General features: G+C 34.1%; 2 protein-coding genes across 12 annotated transcripts in view; one reads left to right on the top strand and one right to left on the bottom strand.

Moving 5' to 3' along the window:
* Positions 1 to 17,415, bottom strand: part of LOC139809424 (14 kDa phosphohistidine phosphatase) — an 80,900-nt gene that overhangs the window by 19,111 nt on the left and 44,374 nt on the right. The window lies entirely within an intron of this gene.
* The window catches only part of LOC139809422 (phosrestin-2), a 58,386-nt gene continuing 42,927 nt past the window's right edge, over positions 1,957 to 17,415 (top strand). Inside the window, exons 1-4 of one of the 10 annotated variants that reach the window (XM_071772309.1) lie at positions 1,957 to 2,237; positions 2,715 to 2,812; positions 11,578 to 12,044; positions 13,226 to 13,389. In XM_071772309.1, coding sequence (XP_071628410.1) covers positions 11,955 to 12,044; positions 13,226 to 13,389 — 254 coding nt within the window. In that variant the 5' untranslated portion in view covers positions 1,957 to 2,237; positions 2,715 to 2,812; positions 11,578 to 11,954. Of the gene's footprint in view, positions 2,445 to 2,540; positions 2,813 to 11,179; positions 11,283 to 11,566; positions 12,045 to 13,225; positions 13,390 to 17,415 lie in introns of those variants that run through there. The other 9 variants (XM_071772306.1, XM_071772300.1, XM_071772301.1 and 6 more) reach the window with 9 other exon arrangements.

Genomic DNA, 17,415 nt, shown 5'->3' with positions numbered 1-17,415 from the left:
TAAGTTAATGTTGTAGTCTTGTAGTTCAATTAGTGGTAAAAATATTTAAATATCTATATCTCTAATACGAAATACACGGGATATATTTAACAAATATATTTTTTTTTCATATTTAAATACTAAAAATTTTTTAATACACACAATAATAAATTATTACAACAGAATATATAAATTCCTTCAAATCACCTCTGAAAAATTCTAAGTTTATTTTGTAAAAAAATAATGCTAAGAAAATATAGATTGAATGTTAAAAATGTAGAATGGCAAAATTTATTTATAAAAAATTTCTCACAAAGTATCTATGTATAATATGAGTATACCAGTATATAGCAAGATCATGTTTTTTAATTCATTCAGCGGATTTTTTAAACTCATTAGTGAATTTTAATATAGAATTAAAATTTTATTTAATAAATTTAAGCTTTATCATAATATTGAACTAATTAACTCATTAAATAATCATGATATTTTATATTAAAAATTAAATGCAATCGCTAGTGGCGGTTTAATTAAAGCCAGAAAAAGTGTTCAAACTCCCAATTGAAGTAAAAATATTTTTAACTCAGAAAAAGTATACAGTTCGTAATATACCGGCAATAGCCGGTCATGTGATAGTTCTTTTTTAATCTTCGCCAATTTGCGGAAGGTTTAAAAGCTCTGGAATGCTTAATGCTCTCACAGATCAATAAATACGTATCTAGAAATAACTCCGCTTCCCTGATACAGAAAAGAGTTCGGAAAACCGAAAATCCGATTTACTGGTAACACGTGATACTTCCGACCGTGATGGTGATAATATTGTTCGGCACGCGATCCGCCATGCATGACCTCGAACTTTCCACGTGTCTACAACGAAAACTAAAAATCTCAGAACTTATCACAAAGCAACCTCTTTTGCTCTCTTACTCTCGCCTTTGTCATAAAGCCCTAAAATATGTAAAAGAGAAAATCCCAGACGGAGATATATAATTGGATTAAGTTTTTATTTCCAAGGTACGCACAAAAGACTACTTATTCAAACTAATCAAGGTTCCTTTTTCTTAGTACAGTATTCAAAATATTCTTATAAAAAATGATTGTATGCACAAAACTTTAAGCTCTATGTGCGTACCTATAATATTTTCGTCAGTGATTAATAAAAATAATTTCCTTGTCTTAAGTTAATTGTTTTGAAAAGAAATCGTTTTTTTATGTTAATTACAAATTGCACGTATGTATATATGAGACATTCTTATATTAATATAGTAAAAAATATATTAACATGTTTTTGATAGCGGCGATATATATTGTGCATTATTATCAATAATGCATCAATTAACAAGGTATTATTTATGATCGCATTATGCGTGTGACTAAAATTAGTTGGCACAGTGTACAGTCCATGATTTGCAACAAAAATAATTAATTAATATTCTCTCATCAAATATTGAACACGCAAACCAACAGCATATAGCGATGTTTAAAGCTCAAATAAGTATTAAAGAAACTTTATACTGAATCTGGTATTCCAGTATCTTCGCAAAAATAAGCGCCAATTATTAATTAAACTTATTAATAAAATTATTGTAACACATTTTTTCTGATAGAGACATCTACAAAAAAGGTCTCGCAGAGAGATCTGTAGAAAGATCGTTGCAATGGACGAACGGCGAAAATTCGATGAAATCATACGACACGGGAGATACGGGTTAATCAAAAGCAATGCCACGGACAAACGCGCCCTCCTCGTTAATGTAATCGGTTCGGCGTGGCCACCGGGGGGGGGGGGGAATTGACGAGAATTTGTGTGACACGCAGAGGCAGGGCTCCGATGTTCTTCCGGCGAATGGCGAATGTCGCGATGCGTGCCAAAAGATTCGCGTTTCTACGCACTGCCGCCGTGAATCGCCAACATCGTGGAGGGACGCGGCGCCGATTAGCGTTGCGCCCTATGCGTCGCGACGCCTGGCGTCGAGCGCGCCAGTAGACGGCGAGCCGTGTTACACGACGGACGTCGGGCGCAACGTCGAGTTTTACTACTGTCGCACGGCCTAACAGCCGACTCCGAACGGGCCTCGCTCGCTGCCTAATGACCCCCGGGTGAAACGGAGAACGACGATATCACGGGCGCGGGAATACCGTTGTACATTAAGATTGTCTTTCCCCAACGTCGCCTCGAGCGAGGGAAACGAAGAAATGCGAAAATTTATCGCGGAAAGTATAAAGGCCAGGGAGAATTGGGGACCGGTATAATCTGGGTGAGAGAGCCGCATCGTCAACGCTAAAGATACGGGAGAAGAAAGACCTTATCTGTAATCTTCGCCTTCCCTTCGTCCCAAATAAATATACAGATCAGCTGCGCGCAATTTATAGCGTCGAAGCTCTAAGCTCCAAGCTCTAAGCTCGTTAGAGCTTTATCGATATCCTTATTAAACAACGCAGAAACGTTGAATAATATCCTGACGGTACATATATACATATATATATATATATATATATATATATATATATATATATATATATATATCAAAGAGGATTGTCTGAAAATAACAAACTGTCAGTACATGACTCGAGTGTGGGCAGGTGACGCACTTGAATTCTTAAAGAGCGCTTCGGGAACAATTTGCTGGATCGCGACGCCGCGCGCCGTGCCGCTAGTAAAGGAACAAATGGGAGAAGCGTTCTCGATTTCTCTCGCCTGGGGAAGATCGATACGATCGTAAACGGTGTTTTAGCGTTTATGGCCCGTCTTTAATATACTACGGTGATCTGCTGAGTTGACGGTCCGTAAGTAGGTGATAACGTCGATGTTCACGTCGTAGGCAGTGTGTTCGTAAGTACAACAACTCGCGCGTAAATACTGCGCGTTATTATCGGACAGCCGACAGGCAATTAGAATTGATTCGCTCGCTATATCATGGCGCATATTTTCTCATTAATTCGCCATTTTTGCTCGACCACGTTTCCGGTTTACGGACGAGAAAATATAGGTTTTATTCAAATGGAATGGCCATTAAGCATTCACATATGTGATAGTCGAACACGACGCTTTCCACGCGGGCGATAATTTTGTTATAATTAATTTTTAATCACAAACTACCTATATAAATAGTCCGTTTCGAGTGTGAGCAAAATATCAAATAATGATTAGATTAAATTCATTTAATACTTAGCGCGGTAAAACCTTCTGAAAGCGACCTGTAATTGTAGAACAGTAAAGCAGCAAAGCAGTAATCGATCGAGTTGAGATGTCCTGCGATCAGCATTAACCAACATACTATCGATATTTTTTTATGCACCCAAAACTCTGTGTTTTAATTGAATTTTAAATGCATCTCGGTAATAATCTCTGATTTATTTAAAATCAAGAACAGCGGCGCATTTCTATTGATATTATAATTAGGAAACAAACAAATAGAGCTTTAATACGCATGTCAGAAAAAATTTTATCGCCGTTTCTTTTTATCTAATTTCTTATGTAAAGATATGATTTACAATACTCAAATCTGTGAATCTCAAAGAATTTACGACCCTTATATTCTTGCTAATTTACATCATTGATTTTTTTTTTAACATAGACAATGTGATTGTCTAATCATTATTTAATTAATATAAAGATAGATTTAGTGGAGCCAAATTAAAAATAGCCGAACTCACCTGACCTATTCGTGATATTTCAAAAAGAGGGTACTTAGGGGAAAGATATTCGGGTTTAATATTTCAGTCACTATATAAGGGATAGCCAGTCGATCAGCTGCAATAATGGATGCATAATGTTCGGTAATTTACGATCGTCGTTGGAGCAAATGCACTTTGAAGCTTGACTGGACGATATATGCGCTTTGTGTCTCGTTTGTGCAATCTGATGCCGTTATTTACCGAATCGAACACGCAACCAAAGTTAGTTTCACGTTGTGTGTACTTGACGTTCGTTTCTCGATGAAATCCCAAGGCGGAGTTCATCTAATTCCAGCCTAATTTAACTCATTCCATGAACTTCCTCAATTTCGTACGCCATGACGTTGTCGCAAACCAAATGCACGATATTCGCGTCTCGTTTTCGAATTGGTTGAATTTCTCCCAATTTTACCTCGAGTTTAAAAATTAAAATTAGGAAAAGGCCTTGTAAAAGGGGGGAAAGCTGTGTGCGTAAGTGTGTTTTCAGAATGTGATTACTGTAGGAAATATTTTGCATTATTAATAACGTCTATTCCGATCAATGACATTCAAGCATATCCGATTCTTGGCACTGTTCAGCTATATAAATTCACTGCTCGGCAGTTTCTATAATTACGCGATAACATAGAGATCATAAAATCGATCCCGCATCAACGATGCGAGCTATTGCACCATATAGTTTACATTGCGAAACATCGTAATCTGACTAGGTCGTGCAGGTGTAAACAAAGCTTTCAAGCTTTAAAGTACTCCGCGATAAAGCGCTTACTGCTTTTTTTTTAGATATAGGAGAAATTGGAAAATGCACTCTCGCGTGGAGTTTAGGATCTATACCTAAAAAATTTTAAAAATTTCGAATGGAGTACTTGTATGTGTGTGTGGGTGTGGGTGTGTGTGTGTGTGTGTGTGTGTGTGTGTGTGTGTGTGTGTGTGTGTGTGTGTGTGTGTGTGTGTGTGTGTGTGTGTGTGTGTGTGTGTGTGTGTGCGTGTGCGGTACGGGAATGCATAATATATACTATACAGGGAAAGAACTCAGGAACTCAGAACAAACAATATTTTGTCACACTTTTTTTTTAAACGTTCTGTAAGACATTCGAAAACTATTCCACTTCGTGTTACAAACATTTTAATAAACTTTAAACGAAACTTTCTTTAATTGGATTTTAAGTGAGTTTCACTTAAGTAAAACAGAAGTCACTCTTCCAATTTGAATTGAAGGTGATCTCTGTTATTAGTACAAATTAAAAATCTCCACAAATCCTCACATTTATAATTTAAAAAAAATATTTGTTTAATAATAATCCGTCGGATATTATCGATCGCGTTAATTAAAATTGTGTTTGACTACGCATGTTCATGAAAATTTTTTTTCTCATTTATAATATGGCTTAATTAGCTTTATTAAAATATAGCGTAGCTGTACCGAAATTTCGTCGCTGGGTAACCATAAATTCTAATAAAAATGGATTGTAGCTGACGCAGGAAAAAAATTATGAGGCAATCGTGGCTTCGTTCGGGAAGGACGATCCGTTATCTTAAAGTCGATAGTCCACGCAAAGGATAATACAATCACACGAAGCAGATTACACGACCGAAATTACATTCTGCGTGTATATGGGGCATACTATATGACGCATCGACAAATAAGCGATAGTATCGTGCCCTTTGTTTTCCAAGTCCGATTTATTGTTCTTTTCTACGTCGCGACGACCAAATGTCAACCATGGAAACGCCTTTGTGCTGTACAAAGAAATAGTAAACCTTTGCTGCAAAACTTTCGTTTCTTACTCCCTTCTCAAAGTTATTTCAAGAACGGAAAGGATTATCGAACAATGGACACTTCCAATGGAAACTTCAATAGACACTTCTTGCGCATTTCCATTCATAGAAACCGCTAAAAGGAAAACAAATCTTATGCCCGCGATTAAGCGGTACTTGTCAGGGCAGGTATATAGGTGGAATAGCAATTAACCGAGATCGATAGGCTCGGGTATCCTTCGCGATGTTAGGATTAGATATTTAACATCTTGATTGCAACATAACATTGCCTCTGTCATCAGTACTTCGTCGTCAAAGCCATTACGGTGTTCCACTTTTATACCGTCTTCATTTTATTATTTCCATCAACGCATTATGTGCCTTACTATCTATAGTAGTTTACACAATGTATAGTACGTAGTTTAGACAATGTAAATAATGATGTGGATATGAGTTGTATGCTCTGCGCAAGTTTACTTCGCCGCAGTTACTTTATATATTGCAGGGAACGCCGCGATTCCTATTATGTTATTACGAGAAAATATCGATCGAATTTCTGTTACGCACTGCGTCCGGTTTTATATCACATAGTTATATCCTTACATAAAGCGAACAACATAACGTTTTGCTATATAATGTCACCTTTCAAACTGACCCTGTTACATGAATAATGAGACTGATGAGTAATCACTATTTTTATGATCCGTATAATTGTCCCATAAGCCATCGGAGAATCGTATTTACGCAAGTGTAAATATGTACGCTTGTGAGAATTTTTCCCTTTCATGTTTAACACGCTCAAATTGAAAGTAAAATAATCTAACGCTGTATTATTTTTACTGCGCGGTGAAAAAAAGGGTATAAATATTAACGTTATAGAAATTTATGCAATCGTAATTGAAAAGTTAACGAGGCAATGTTAAATTCTTAATATGCTATTAAACGACAAATTTCACGCTGAGTTTCACACACGTTGATTTTGCAACCCACGTTGCATAATGTACAACCGACCGTCCAAATAAACTTTGCGGAATATTGAAATCAGTGTATCGAATATTTACGATAAAATTAAAGTTGCCTCATTTTACGCGCGGGAAAACGCAATTTCCGCGCAAATTCGATCTATAACCAGGACAGAAATACACTTGTGCGACTTAATCTTTTAAGCTTGATCAACGTGGCGAATTCAACAATGCACTTGGGGTAACCTCGGTCCGTTCTCCTTCGTTATTGCGATCGTAAATCATCGTTCACGGCAACCATCTCGTAATACGCTCGTGACATTGGTAAACATCTTGGGAACTTAAAAAAATACTTTCTTAGATTGCATATCGGGTCGTCCCGTAATTATCTAGGTTATTATACATTGTCGTAACACATATTCATGATGTTTATCTTACAATTAGCTCTTATACGACGACATTTCATTACACAGTTAACGTCGAATCGATTAAATCGAGCATGTATGAGTGAAATAACAAATAAAGCTTGCTCACAAAAAATAAGCTTTTAGAAACCTTATAATTCTGTTTATGCAAATAAAATTTCGTAAATATATTTTTTCTCAACATTTTTTTTCCAAAATAGTCTCCACTTACAAACCCTAATCAATCAAAGTAATTAAGTTTTTACTGCTTTTCGGTATCGAGAATTGAGAGTTTTGTCTTTTTCGAAAGTACAATATACGCATGTTCGTGGAGCACGTTCTCGAATAAATGCTACGTTATTTTTATTGATACCATTTCGGAGTCCAATTGCATAGTCGCAATGATGTAAAGCGCACGGAGTTCCACGGCGAACGCGAATAAGCAATAAAACTTTCTCCCGATATATTTCAAGAGTAGTACTTTTTAATGAAGGCCAGGAGACATTTCTGTCTTCCAACCAAAGATTTAAGTAGCGTCGCGCTCTTTGAAATAACGCGGAAAATTGATCGCAAATTAAATTACATCTCTGAAATTTAAAAGAAATCGCACGAATCGCCTCGTACAGCTTTCTATATTTTTCGAATTTGACAGTTTTCTATTTGACGACGACGTTTATTCCGAAACAGAGATTAATATTCTCTCTTCCCATGACTTCCTTACCAAAACATTATTATCTTCTTTCGATTCATCATTTTATCAACTTAGCCACAAACACTAACACGAATATAATCAATTCGCATAGTTGTTTTCAGAAGTTTTTGTTCGCCGCGCGTAAGCTTCAATCATATTGAGTGGTAGCCGCGTCTCCGCGCACGAGAACTACCCATAATCACGTAAAAATACTTCCGTGCTCCCGTCGCACCCTGGTGTGTATATAGATAACAATGGAAAAGTTGTTTAAGTAAGTTCGAAACTCTCGAACGCCGGCCCAGCCGTAACATTATTCGTGGTAACGCGAGATCTGCGCGAGACTAACGATATCCGCATGCTCGTCGAAACTCGACAACTGTCGCTAATGAATAAACTTGTAATTAAGGTCGGTACATCCCCGCGGAATGGATAGCGTGAAATTGAAGAGTTCGTATACTGCCCTAACAAGCCCTTTCCCGCGGACACCCTTCGGCGTTCTTTTCATTTATTACGATTTCGAACGAATGGCTTATAACTGTCTCAGTCGATTATTGCTTCTCCGATATCGCCAGATCGTTCTAACTTCTAACTTCTTCGAGTATATATAGTATCGAGTACACTTTCTGTTCCGTATTTATTTCTGATCCAGTCCTGTTTCTAAAAACACGGTGACACATGATGAAAACGTGACATCAAATCATTCATTACAGCGAATAAAATGCTGTTTCTTTTCAGTATCATTTGCAGATTATATGTTTCATTCTCTACTGAAATGCGCTCTAAAAGACAAATAATATTAAAAACAGTTCGAGAAACCCGATCGGCAAAGACTTTTTGCTGTGTGGCAAAAGTTATAACATTTCAACCTTATCTCTGTTGAGGTCCGCGATATTGCGTAATTTTAATTAAACAAACTTCGTGTTTAATGTAACCTGATAATTTTCTGACTCTGACATAACAACTCTGACCAACGTAATCGTGCGATGTATATCTTAATAAAAAGTGCGTCTTTTGCACGAACCTTCTCTTTATTTTTTCGCGAATTTACAACTAAATGTTATAAACACAATAAGATTCGCAAAACTATGAACACACTTGAAATAATCCGATTGCCAAAGCTATATAGGTAATCAGGTATTAAGTACGACACACCGCTATATCCGGATCAGAAGGACTTTCTAAGGTATAAAGGGATATGCAAAAGGAATTTCACACCTGCTGAAATTCATCGTAGCGTATCTTACCATAGGCGCCAAATTATTCCACATGATTTTCACATACTTCAGCATTATGCCGACCGTGCAAATTTTCCTTTCGACTTCTCACAGATACCGATATAAATCATATAAAGGGAAAGAGAATTTATATGGAATGTACGATAGAAAAAGAAGTGGGAGTTGCGCATTGCCTACTGAAAAAAAAAGAGTAAGATAAAAGTGGGAAATATTTCTAGTTTCCTATCGAAATATAAAATCCATCAAAATGAATGAGCAGAGTAAATGGATAGAAATGAGTTACAGGTTACACGATGAAAAATAGTTTCTCATTATGTATAATTTTCCGTCATTTATATTTCATATTCATTTATACTGCAATCTGTACCATTCACTTTATGTGCTGTGTAATTTCTATACACTACTTATGCAAATTGGACCGAGTTAAAATTAATCCTACTCTTGAAATAGTCTGAATAATTTTACATTGAATGTTGAATGTTGGAGCCAGTTTCCTAACATATTTTCCACGAACGCTACATTTAGCTTCAAAGCGGTTCAAATGTCAAACAATGCGTTTATATTTTTTTTCTCAAATTCCGCAAGTTATCTGGTTCATATTATATATTTTTCAAGTGGTCTTTAAATCACCTTTTATATATGTATTAATTAAAATATACTCGTTTAAAATATCTTTTATCTAAATATTATTTTATTTCCTCTCATCAACTATTTTTCTCTGTATATATAAATAAAATCTAAAAATAAAAATATTTTACTACTTTTATGTATGTTGCGCACACAATTTCTCCATGTATGACATTAATTGGATATATCATTTTAGCATTATTGTAATATCATTCAAACTACATAATAGCGTAATCATTATTGCGCTTTTGATTTCCCATGGCTAACTATAGCCACGACATATTGCTATCGTTATCCTACGTTATTATCGATCCTATTAACACACAGCATGTCTTCAATTGCTATCAATACACAGATTACGGTGATAAGTCACGAGGGATAGTCAGTTAAATTTAGAAACCTTATCTAAGTAACAACATGCAGTTCAATTCGCTGAAAACTCTTCACCGTGTAGTTCATGGTTATATTATCATCAGCATGCAGACATTTTCGAATACTGATGTTAAATGGATTTTCTCGACCTGAACACGAAATTCAATATCAACGTCAGGTATCACATGAAGATATTTAATTAATGTGGAATAGTAGTGACATAATTCATTAGAGATGCTTTCGATTTCAAAAGGCCATTATTTAATCTAATAATTAATTAAATGTCTTTTATCGTTTTTACGGCAATAACTATAGTCGTATTACACAGCTTTCTTAAATTATCGAAACGGATGTGATGTAACCTGTACTAAGTACATTAACTTATATAGTAAGATATTCTGAAAATTTCCTGAATTACAAATAAAATTTATTTCTTACAATTATGTAAATTAAATAGATATTAAAACTATAAAAAATATATATGTAGAAAAAGAGAAAAAGAAAAATTAGAAAAAAAAATTATACCGGATATTTCTCTCTACGGATATTTCTCCGGATATTTCTCTACGAAAAAGTTCAATGTAATGTAACATTATGCTCTAACTCCACATTTGTAGGAAATAATATTATAAATTGAATTTGCAAACGAGCAATTTACGTACAATCATATACATATACACTATGTTAAATTTGTGTCAAATTAATATACTGAATTTGAGTTATTTTTAACCATCCTATAGATCGCCACTGCTCCTACTCAATATGTCGTTAATTGAATTAAACAAATGGAATTAAAATAATACTGATTTGTGTTAAAATAATAAATTTCGACACACGTGGTAGTTAAAAATAAATAAATTGTTATTTAATTCAAAGTATTGGATTAAATTTCAACGATCCTTTCAATACTTAACAGTGTAATCAATCGTTTGGAAAAATTCAAGATTTCAGTAGAATAATCTCATCTAAAAGCATATTACATGGTGGATGGTATAAATATTAGACTTCTTCCATCACTTAATTTCTGTACGAAGAGAATTATTGGGGGCAAAGAATTGCGGAGGAGTCTCATTACCCACTGTTCGAACAAGAGAAGGAAGTTCCCGTTAACCATCACTAAAAGTCGAGAAATTTCTTCGTTCAACTATCTTAAACTGAATTTCGAGTATTATCGGCTCATTTTATAGAGTTTTTGCGGCGTGCGTTCTACTAACTATTAGTTTTCAACTTTTATTAAATATTAGAATTAACTTACCTTGAAAATAAGCGTTAATAAAAATTATATGAATGAAGAAGTACAGAATTAAGTATAATTTCTCATATGTACATGAAATAATCGTGTGGCAAAAAAAATGACGGAAAATAATCAGAAAATATCGTAGTCAATTCTCGAGATTTATTAAAACAGTAATAACTTTATTTTTAATAAAAGTTTAATTTGTATTTTATTAACTTTTTCACTCTTTCTATTAGTTTAGGTGCTATAAAAGTGATTTGCTGAGAAAAAATATATCATATTTGCTCAATTACAATTTTCGCTAAAAATAACGAGATGGGAATTTTTACGAGCAATTAGGTAAAAGTAAAGAGTTACTACGTTTAAATAAAATTAATTAGATTTTGTTGCCGAACAAATGTTGATTGACAAAGTACATTTCCAGAGATTTTAATTTCTTCTTTCATGCACTGTTTCGAAATATTTACTTATTACCCCTAATTAAAATATTTCATGAATTCACACAATATCTGGATAAAAGAAAAAGCAACATAAATCCTTAGAAAATATATCTTCCATTCACTATCGATTCAATCCAATATTCTCTTTCTAATAATTGTTTTCTAAATTTATGTACGTAACAGAATTTTAACAGAATGCGCGTGCACAACGATCAGTCCTAACGGGACCTTGACACGTGCCCTTTCATCGACTCGAGTGTCCAGGATATTCCTATTTCCTCTGCCACGCGAAGATCGCCGATATTCTCCCAGATCTAAAGCGTTCCATGAAGGAAATTCAAAACGAACGGAATGAGTCAGTGCGTAACCATACTCCGTGAAAGCAGCGAAATGCAATTTTGACAAAAATGCGGTATCACGCAGTCTGAGCGGAACACAAACGGAAAGACTTCGGGTCAAAGCCGCAGCGCGTGTGAGTGGTGCATGTGAACGAAATCAAGAGAGTTGTGTGCGTGATCGTGTATTGCTTGTTGGGCCTCTGCTGTGGCCGCGCTAAAACGAGAAAGGAGAGATGGCGGAAAATAGCAGCCATGTCGCACCGGAAGCCACCGTGATTCAGTCCGACGATGAAGAGCAACGAAAAGAGCTATATCCCAACACGGTAAGTGTTGTTAATTAATTCCAAGAGAATACGGATAAAATAATGACGAAATTGCAAATGACGACTGTTCTCACTTAGAAATGCGACATCAATAACAGTATCGTTGAATTCATTAAAGGAGAAAACAATTAAAAATATAAAATAAGAATCTGAGATACCAAGATGAGAAATAAAAGTCCAATTAAAAATAGTAATTTAATAATTGACGAAATATAGCTCAGAAAATTAAAGGTTTAATATTAAAAGGACATAGTGACTATTTTGTATTTTCTGCTTTCTTTTCTGTTGACCTTTTGTGATTTCCATCGTTAAAATCCAAAAGTGATATAAATTCCTAGCTCTTAAATATATTTAAAAGGTATGACGAGAAAGCAATAAAAATTTTTTACGTGGTTACTAAGTTTTTAATTTTTCAGAAAAAAATGCAGTTTTAATCAAAAATACTTTCTACAGAACATGTATATATGTAACAATAAGTAATTAAATAAAACTTATTACACTGAGAGAAATACTTTTTTAATTATTAATATACCATGAGTTTAGACTTGATATCTTTGTCAGAAATATACAAATGTCAATGTAAATTCGTAATATTTAATAATAATATACGTAACTGTATAGTAAAAATACCATCAATTTATATGAAATTGTATGTATATTAAATGTAATGTCTTTGTAATTAACAAATTTATATTAATTATTAATATAAGTATAATCTCAAATAAATTATTTCATTTGTCGAAATTAATAAAATATTTTACGCAAACATACATTTATTTATGACAAAGAAAGTCAATGTTATATTATTACTAATAATCTTTATTATTAATAAAGCACGGACTGCGGTATGCAGTAATATTATTTTTATACTGATAAATGTAGTTATATTCAGTGATACGCAATATAGCATATATTAATTATGAAGAAATATTTATTAGGGTCGGACATAAAAAATTCTTACATTAACGACAAAGCATGTATATTAACTATTAATATACTGTTCTCTCAGTGTACATTACAATTGCTATAACTCGACGTGAGTGCAAAATTAGAAGTCGGCACGAATTCAGTTAATTTTCTTGACATTCTGTACATACTTGTGTATTTCTTAACGTTCTGTATACTCAGGAAATTAAATGGGAAGTAAGTTTACCGGTGTGCCCTCGGATTTTCTTATACAGGTGGAACGTAGGAACACTGCGGTGGAGAATTGCGACGCAACAACCGTGAGGACGACGAATGAGAAAGAAGAAGAGGATGATCATCGGGTGGAGGCGAAATCAAATCGAGAGCAAGAATTACAAATACCGACGCAAATACAGCAGACTGACACGCGAACTGACAGGTGAGCACGCAATTATTCAGCAAATCAGCAATGACAAGCCATATCGATAAGCACAAGCCGGAAAAGGCTCGGTGCTTCTTAATTTAACCGCACTATTGACGATCAGACGATGCATTGTCACCTAAAGTTAATACGTTTGGATTTTTTATTTTTTGAACGTTCAAACAACAACAAAAATTTCCCAGATTTAATAACCTAATGACGGTGATCTATTTAATGATAGCATATAGCATTATATGTTTGTGGGGATGCAATATTAAAACGTCACGGCAAATAGCGGACTAAAGAAAGTTTTTAAGAAAAGATGCGAACTTCTTTCACGAACTTCAACGATACATTTCCACGACGGAACTTTAGAAAATTACAGCAGTCAATCCTCTCAAGATACGACGTATTATATACGATCGCACAAATATACGGCTGATACATCTCGGCAATATGTCAATATGACTAATTAGATAGGATCAAGTTACGCGCAAATTCAGGCCACATTAAGTCTATAATTCATACCTAATTAAGTGCAACGAAGACACCAATTATTCTAATTACGTTAGATAATGATTAATTTCATATTAACTTTGTTAAATATTTATCGTATAAGTAAATATCGTAATAATATACACAATATACATAAACATGATTAAAACTGCACGAAAATGTAATTAACGTTGATTTAAGTCACATGTATAAAATTAAATTATAAAACGTTAATAAACATCTAAATCTTAAAATATTACTTATTAATAAAGTATGAGACTAAAATTCAATATCTATATTAAAAATATAAAACTAGTTCAAATAAAAATAGAATTTCTACCACGTAAAGTAATAATGTCAAGTATCGTAAGGATCTAGCGATTTTATACGATTTTGTATCTAATAATTATCTTGGGAAATTCGAGAGGTTCGGAGATGGCATTGCAACGAGTTAGGTCTCTACTGGGCCTGAAAATCCTTAATACATTCACGTACCTGTATGTTATCAGATTAATTAATTCCCATCGCTCAATGGTCTTAGTCGCGAAATTTGTAACTACGAAGCAGAGCACTACGTGATTTGATAACGAAAATAGATGGATGGGCTTTCACATATGGCAATGTTGCACCTCTGTCATATGAACACATTAACAAATTAAAAGCCTCTTCATTCAATATTTACATAAAACAAATCAAAAAATCAATCGATAGATAAACTGTCGCTTTAACTTTTCTCATTTTTTAAAACTCCATCTTCAAGAGCTTTGTTGTACAATATTTGTTATTCGATATCAATATCGTACGCTTCTTTATAAAATATGTAGAAATTATTGAATATTAGATAAGAGCGCAAAAAAAACAGGACGAAGATATGAGGAATATGGAACAACGTTTTCATTCAGTCAGTTGCAAGTTGAATATATTTAATGGCAACAAGTATTGAATACGAACATCCAGATTAACACACACTCTCATATCCTGCATATCCGCGAATATAACAGTCGTGTTGAATCTTAATTCAAGAAGATAATCACCGTTTAACTCTCTAAAACTCGATATCGAGCTTAATGAAAGTAAGGAATAATTATTTTAATACAGGTGACATAATTAATTTATATAATAGAGAGTAAAACATAAATTAGAAAATGTTCAATGTTATTATAAAATCGTTATATATATAAAAAATTGTTACAATATTCGTAAAAACCAAATCCACCTTTCGAGACGATATTGAATTGATATAGATCGTGTTTTACGTTTATTTTTTAATCTAAAAATGCTAATTTAAGACAGATCAAAATAAATCAAATTAAATACACAATATTTTTCGCAATTAAAAAACTAATTCCATAAATTACAAATATTCTAAAGGTTGACTGAAGAGGGGGAAACAATATAAATCGTGTTATTGCAACTATGTAATTTCAGAGAGAAACAATAAATAAAAAAATTATTATGCAGATTAATAAGAATCCGTACGTAAATAGAAATTCGCGTGTCAATAATTACGCTAGCATTTCTCCAATGGAATTACTTTTCCAACGGAATAAATTAAATTAATGTTCAACTTGCAGCCTTTAGAGAATTTATTAATGCATTTTCACCGAAATACAGAAACTGTAAACTGTTAGTTAATTATAACATACTAATTAATTTATGCGCGGCTATGAATCTCCACGACGGCCGAGTATAAATTGAAATTTAAACGTGGCACTGCAAAACAGCACGCGATTGCGCTCGTTTCTGTCAACGGTCATCCACGTTATATCGAAAAAGCCAACAATACCTGCGCATCCCACGGTATCGACTCAATAAATACGGAAACTAGTGAAATATGCATCTAAATTGGGTGCGTCGAAGCGATTTACGGATTTGCAAAAATTCTAGGTTCGAAGAGATGGATATTGCTTATGCAATCAATAAAACGGAATTCAACTTGGTACGCGATAAACGCGGCGATGTTGACACGTCACGTCAAACGGGATTTACCACGTCTCGTGGTATATTAATAAATCTATAATCCACCGCTGGATTATAAATGTATATTAACTATAATCCCGCGATTTTCATTAAGGTGTATCATGTAGACATTATATTGAGAGCGGAGCAGCAATAGCAGCATAAAGTCACTATTTCATGTTGTATAGTATTCATTGAAAGACAGTTGACGTAGCCCTACGTCTACTTTCCTCCGTTGAATACTTTAACCCTTAAATGCCACGGGGTCCAGCGGACCCCAGACCCTTTAGAATGAAATGTTCTTGCCAAAAATGGAGCTCATGCCCCCATTGATGATAGTTGAGTGATTGACCTACCCGGTTGTACACTTAGCAGTACTCAGTTTACTTAATTTTTTATATTATGTTGAAATTGAAATTTTAACAATATAAGCATTTTATTCTCTTTTCTAAGCCTTGAACAACATTGAAAATAATTTTCATAACTAAATATCAAAAAATCAATGAGTAAGGAGACATTTTTCATGCTGGGGTCTTTTAGACCCATGTGTCATTTACGAGATTCTTGAGGTGTGGCATTTAAGGGTTCCTCTTCTAAAAAGGAGATGTGAAGTTTATTGTTGCCGCTTTTCCGCGATGCCGATTGGTTCTCTTGCTGCGCTTACTTCATTTGCAGCTGTCATTGTATATTTTGACAGTTGTGTATAATAGGGTTAATAGTGAAATGTTAAAGATAAATAGCGCGCGCGTAGCGCGCGTCTGTAGTGTCTAGTAACATAAAATAGTGATAGTTGACGTAGTTCTACGTTGTTGTTTGCAGCACAGTTGTTACTGTGCCCGTTTTTTTTTTAATATATAACTTTTTTATAATTTTACCTTAGGCTTTCTCACATAGGAAGCTTTTTAAGTGAAAAATATGGTGGACTTCCACCAGGTTTCCTCGTTTCCCTTACTCTCACAATCTCTTAATTCTTTATATCTTTTTCCTGTATTATTGTTTCCTGATTCATATGACGAAATGATTTACTGCTTAAGGGTCGATTCAGACACAGCCGTGCCGTATCCGTATCGTTAACATTAGACAAGGATAGAGACAACATTAGACAAGGATGGAGACAATAGGTATCCTTGTCTGATGTTTCCGTTTCGTGCACGGTACGGATACGGCACGGCTGTGTCTGCATCGACCTTAATACAATTCTTCACTTTTGCGAGGATATCGATACATTCGAGTATCGACAGTTCAACGTATCGTATATATTGACAGATTATCAAATTGGCATATAATATGTGAAACCAGCAACTTATATAGATATAATCATTTATGAGATGGAAATAAAGAGCGATACGTTTAAATATATACACACATACATATAAGTACATATACACAAACATATATAGTAATTTTACATTGATTTTTGCGGAATTTCTAAATTTTTATCTAAAACTGCTTCCTGATCATTTTTTTTTCGCTCATAAAGTTTTATCTATGAGAAATTTGCCAAATTGAGGGAACAATCTGCAAATTTCTAAATTGAACACTTTTTTAATTATATTTGTAAATTTATAATAAAAAGCATTGAATATAAAG

Source organism: Temnothorax longispinosus, chromosome 3 (assembly GCF_030848805.1).
Source record: "Temnothorax longispinosus isolate EJ_2023e chromosome 3, Tlon_JGU_v1, whole genome shotgun sequence".
NCBI lineage: Eukaryota > Metazoa > Arthropoda > Insecta > Hymenoptera > Formicidae > Temnothorax > Temnothorax longispinosus.
The sequence above is the reverse complement of the archived record's forward strand: the minus strand, read 5'-3'. Positions and strand labels throughout refer to the sequence as shown.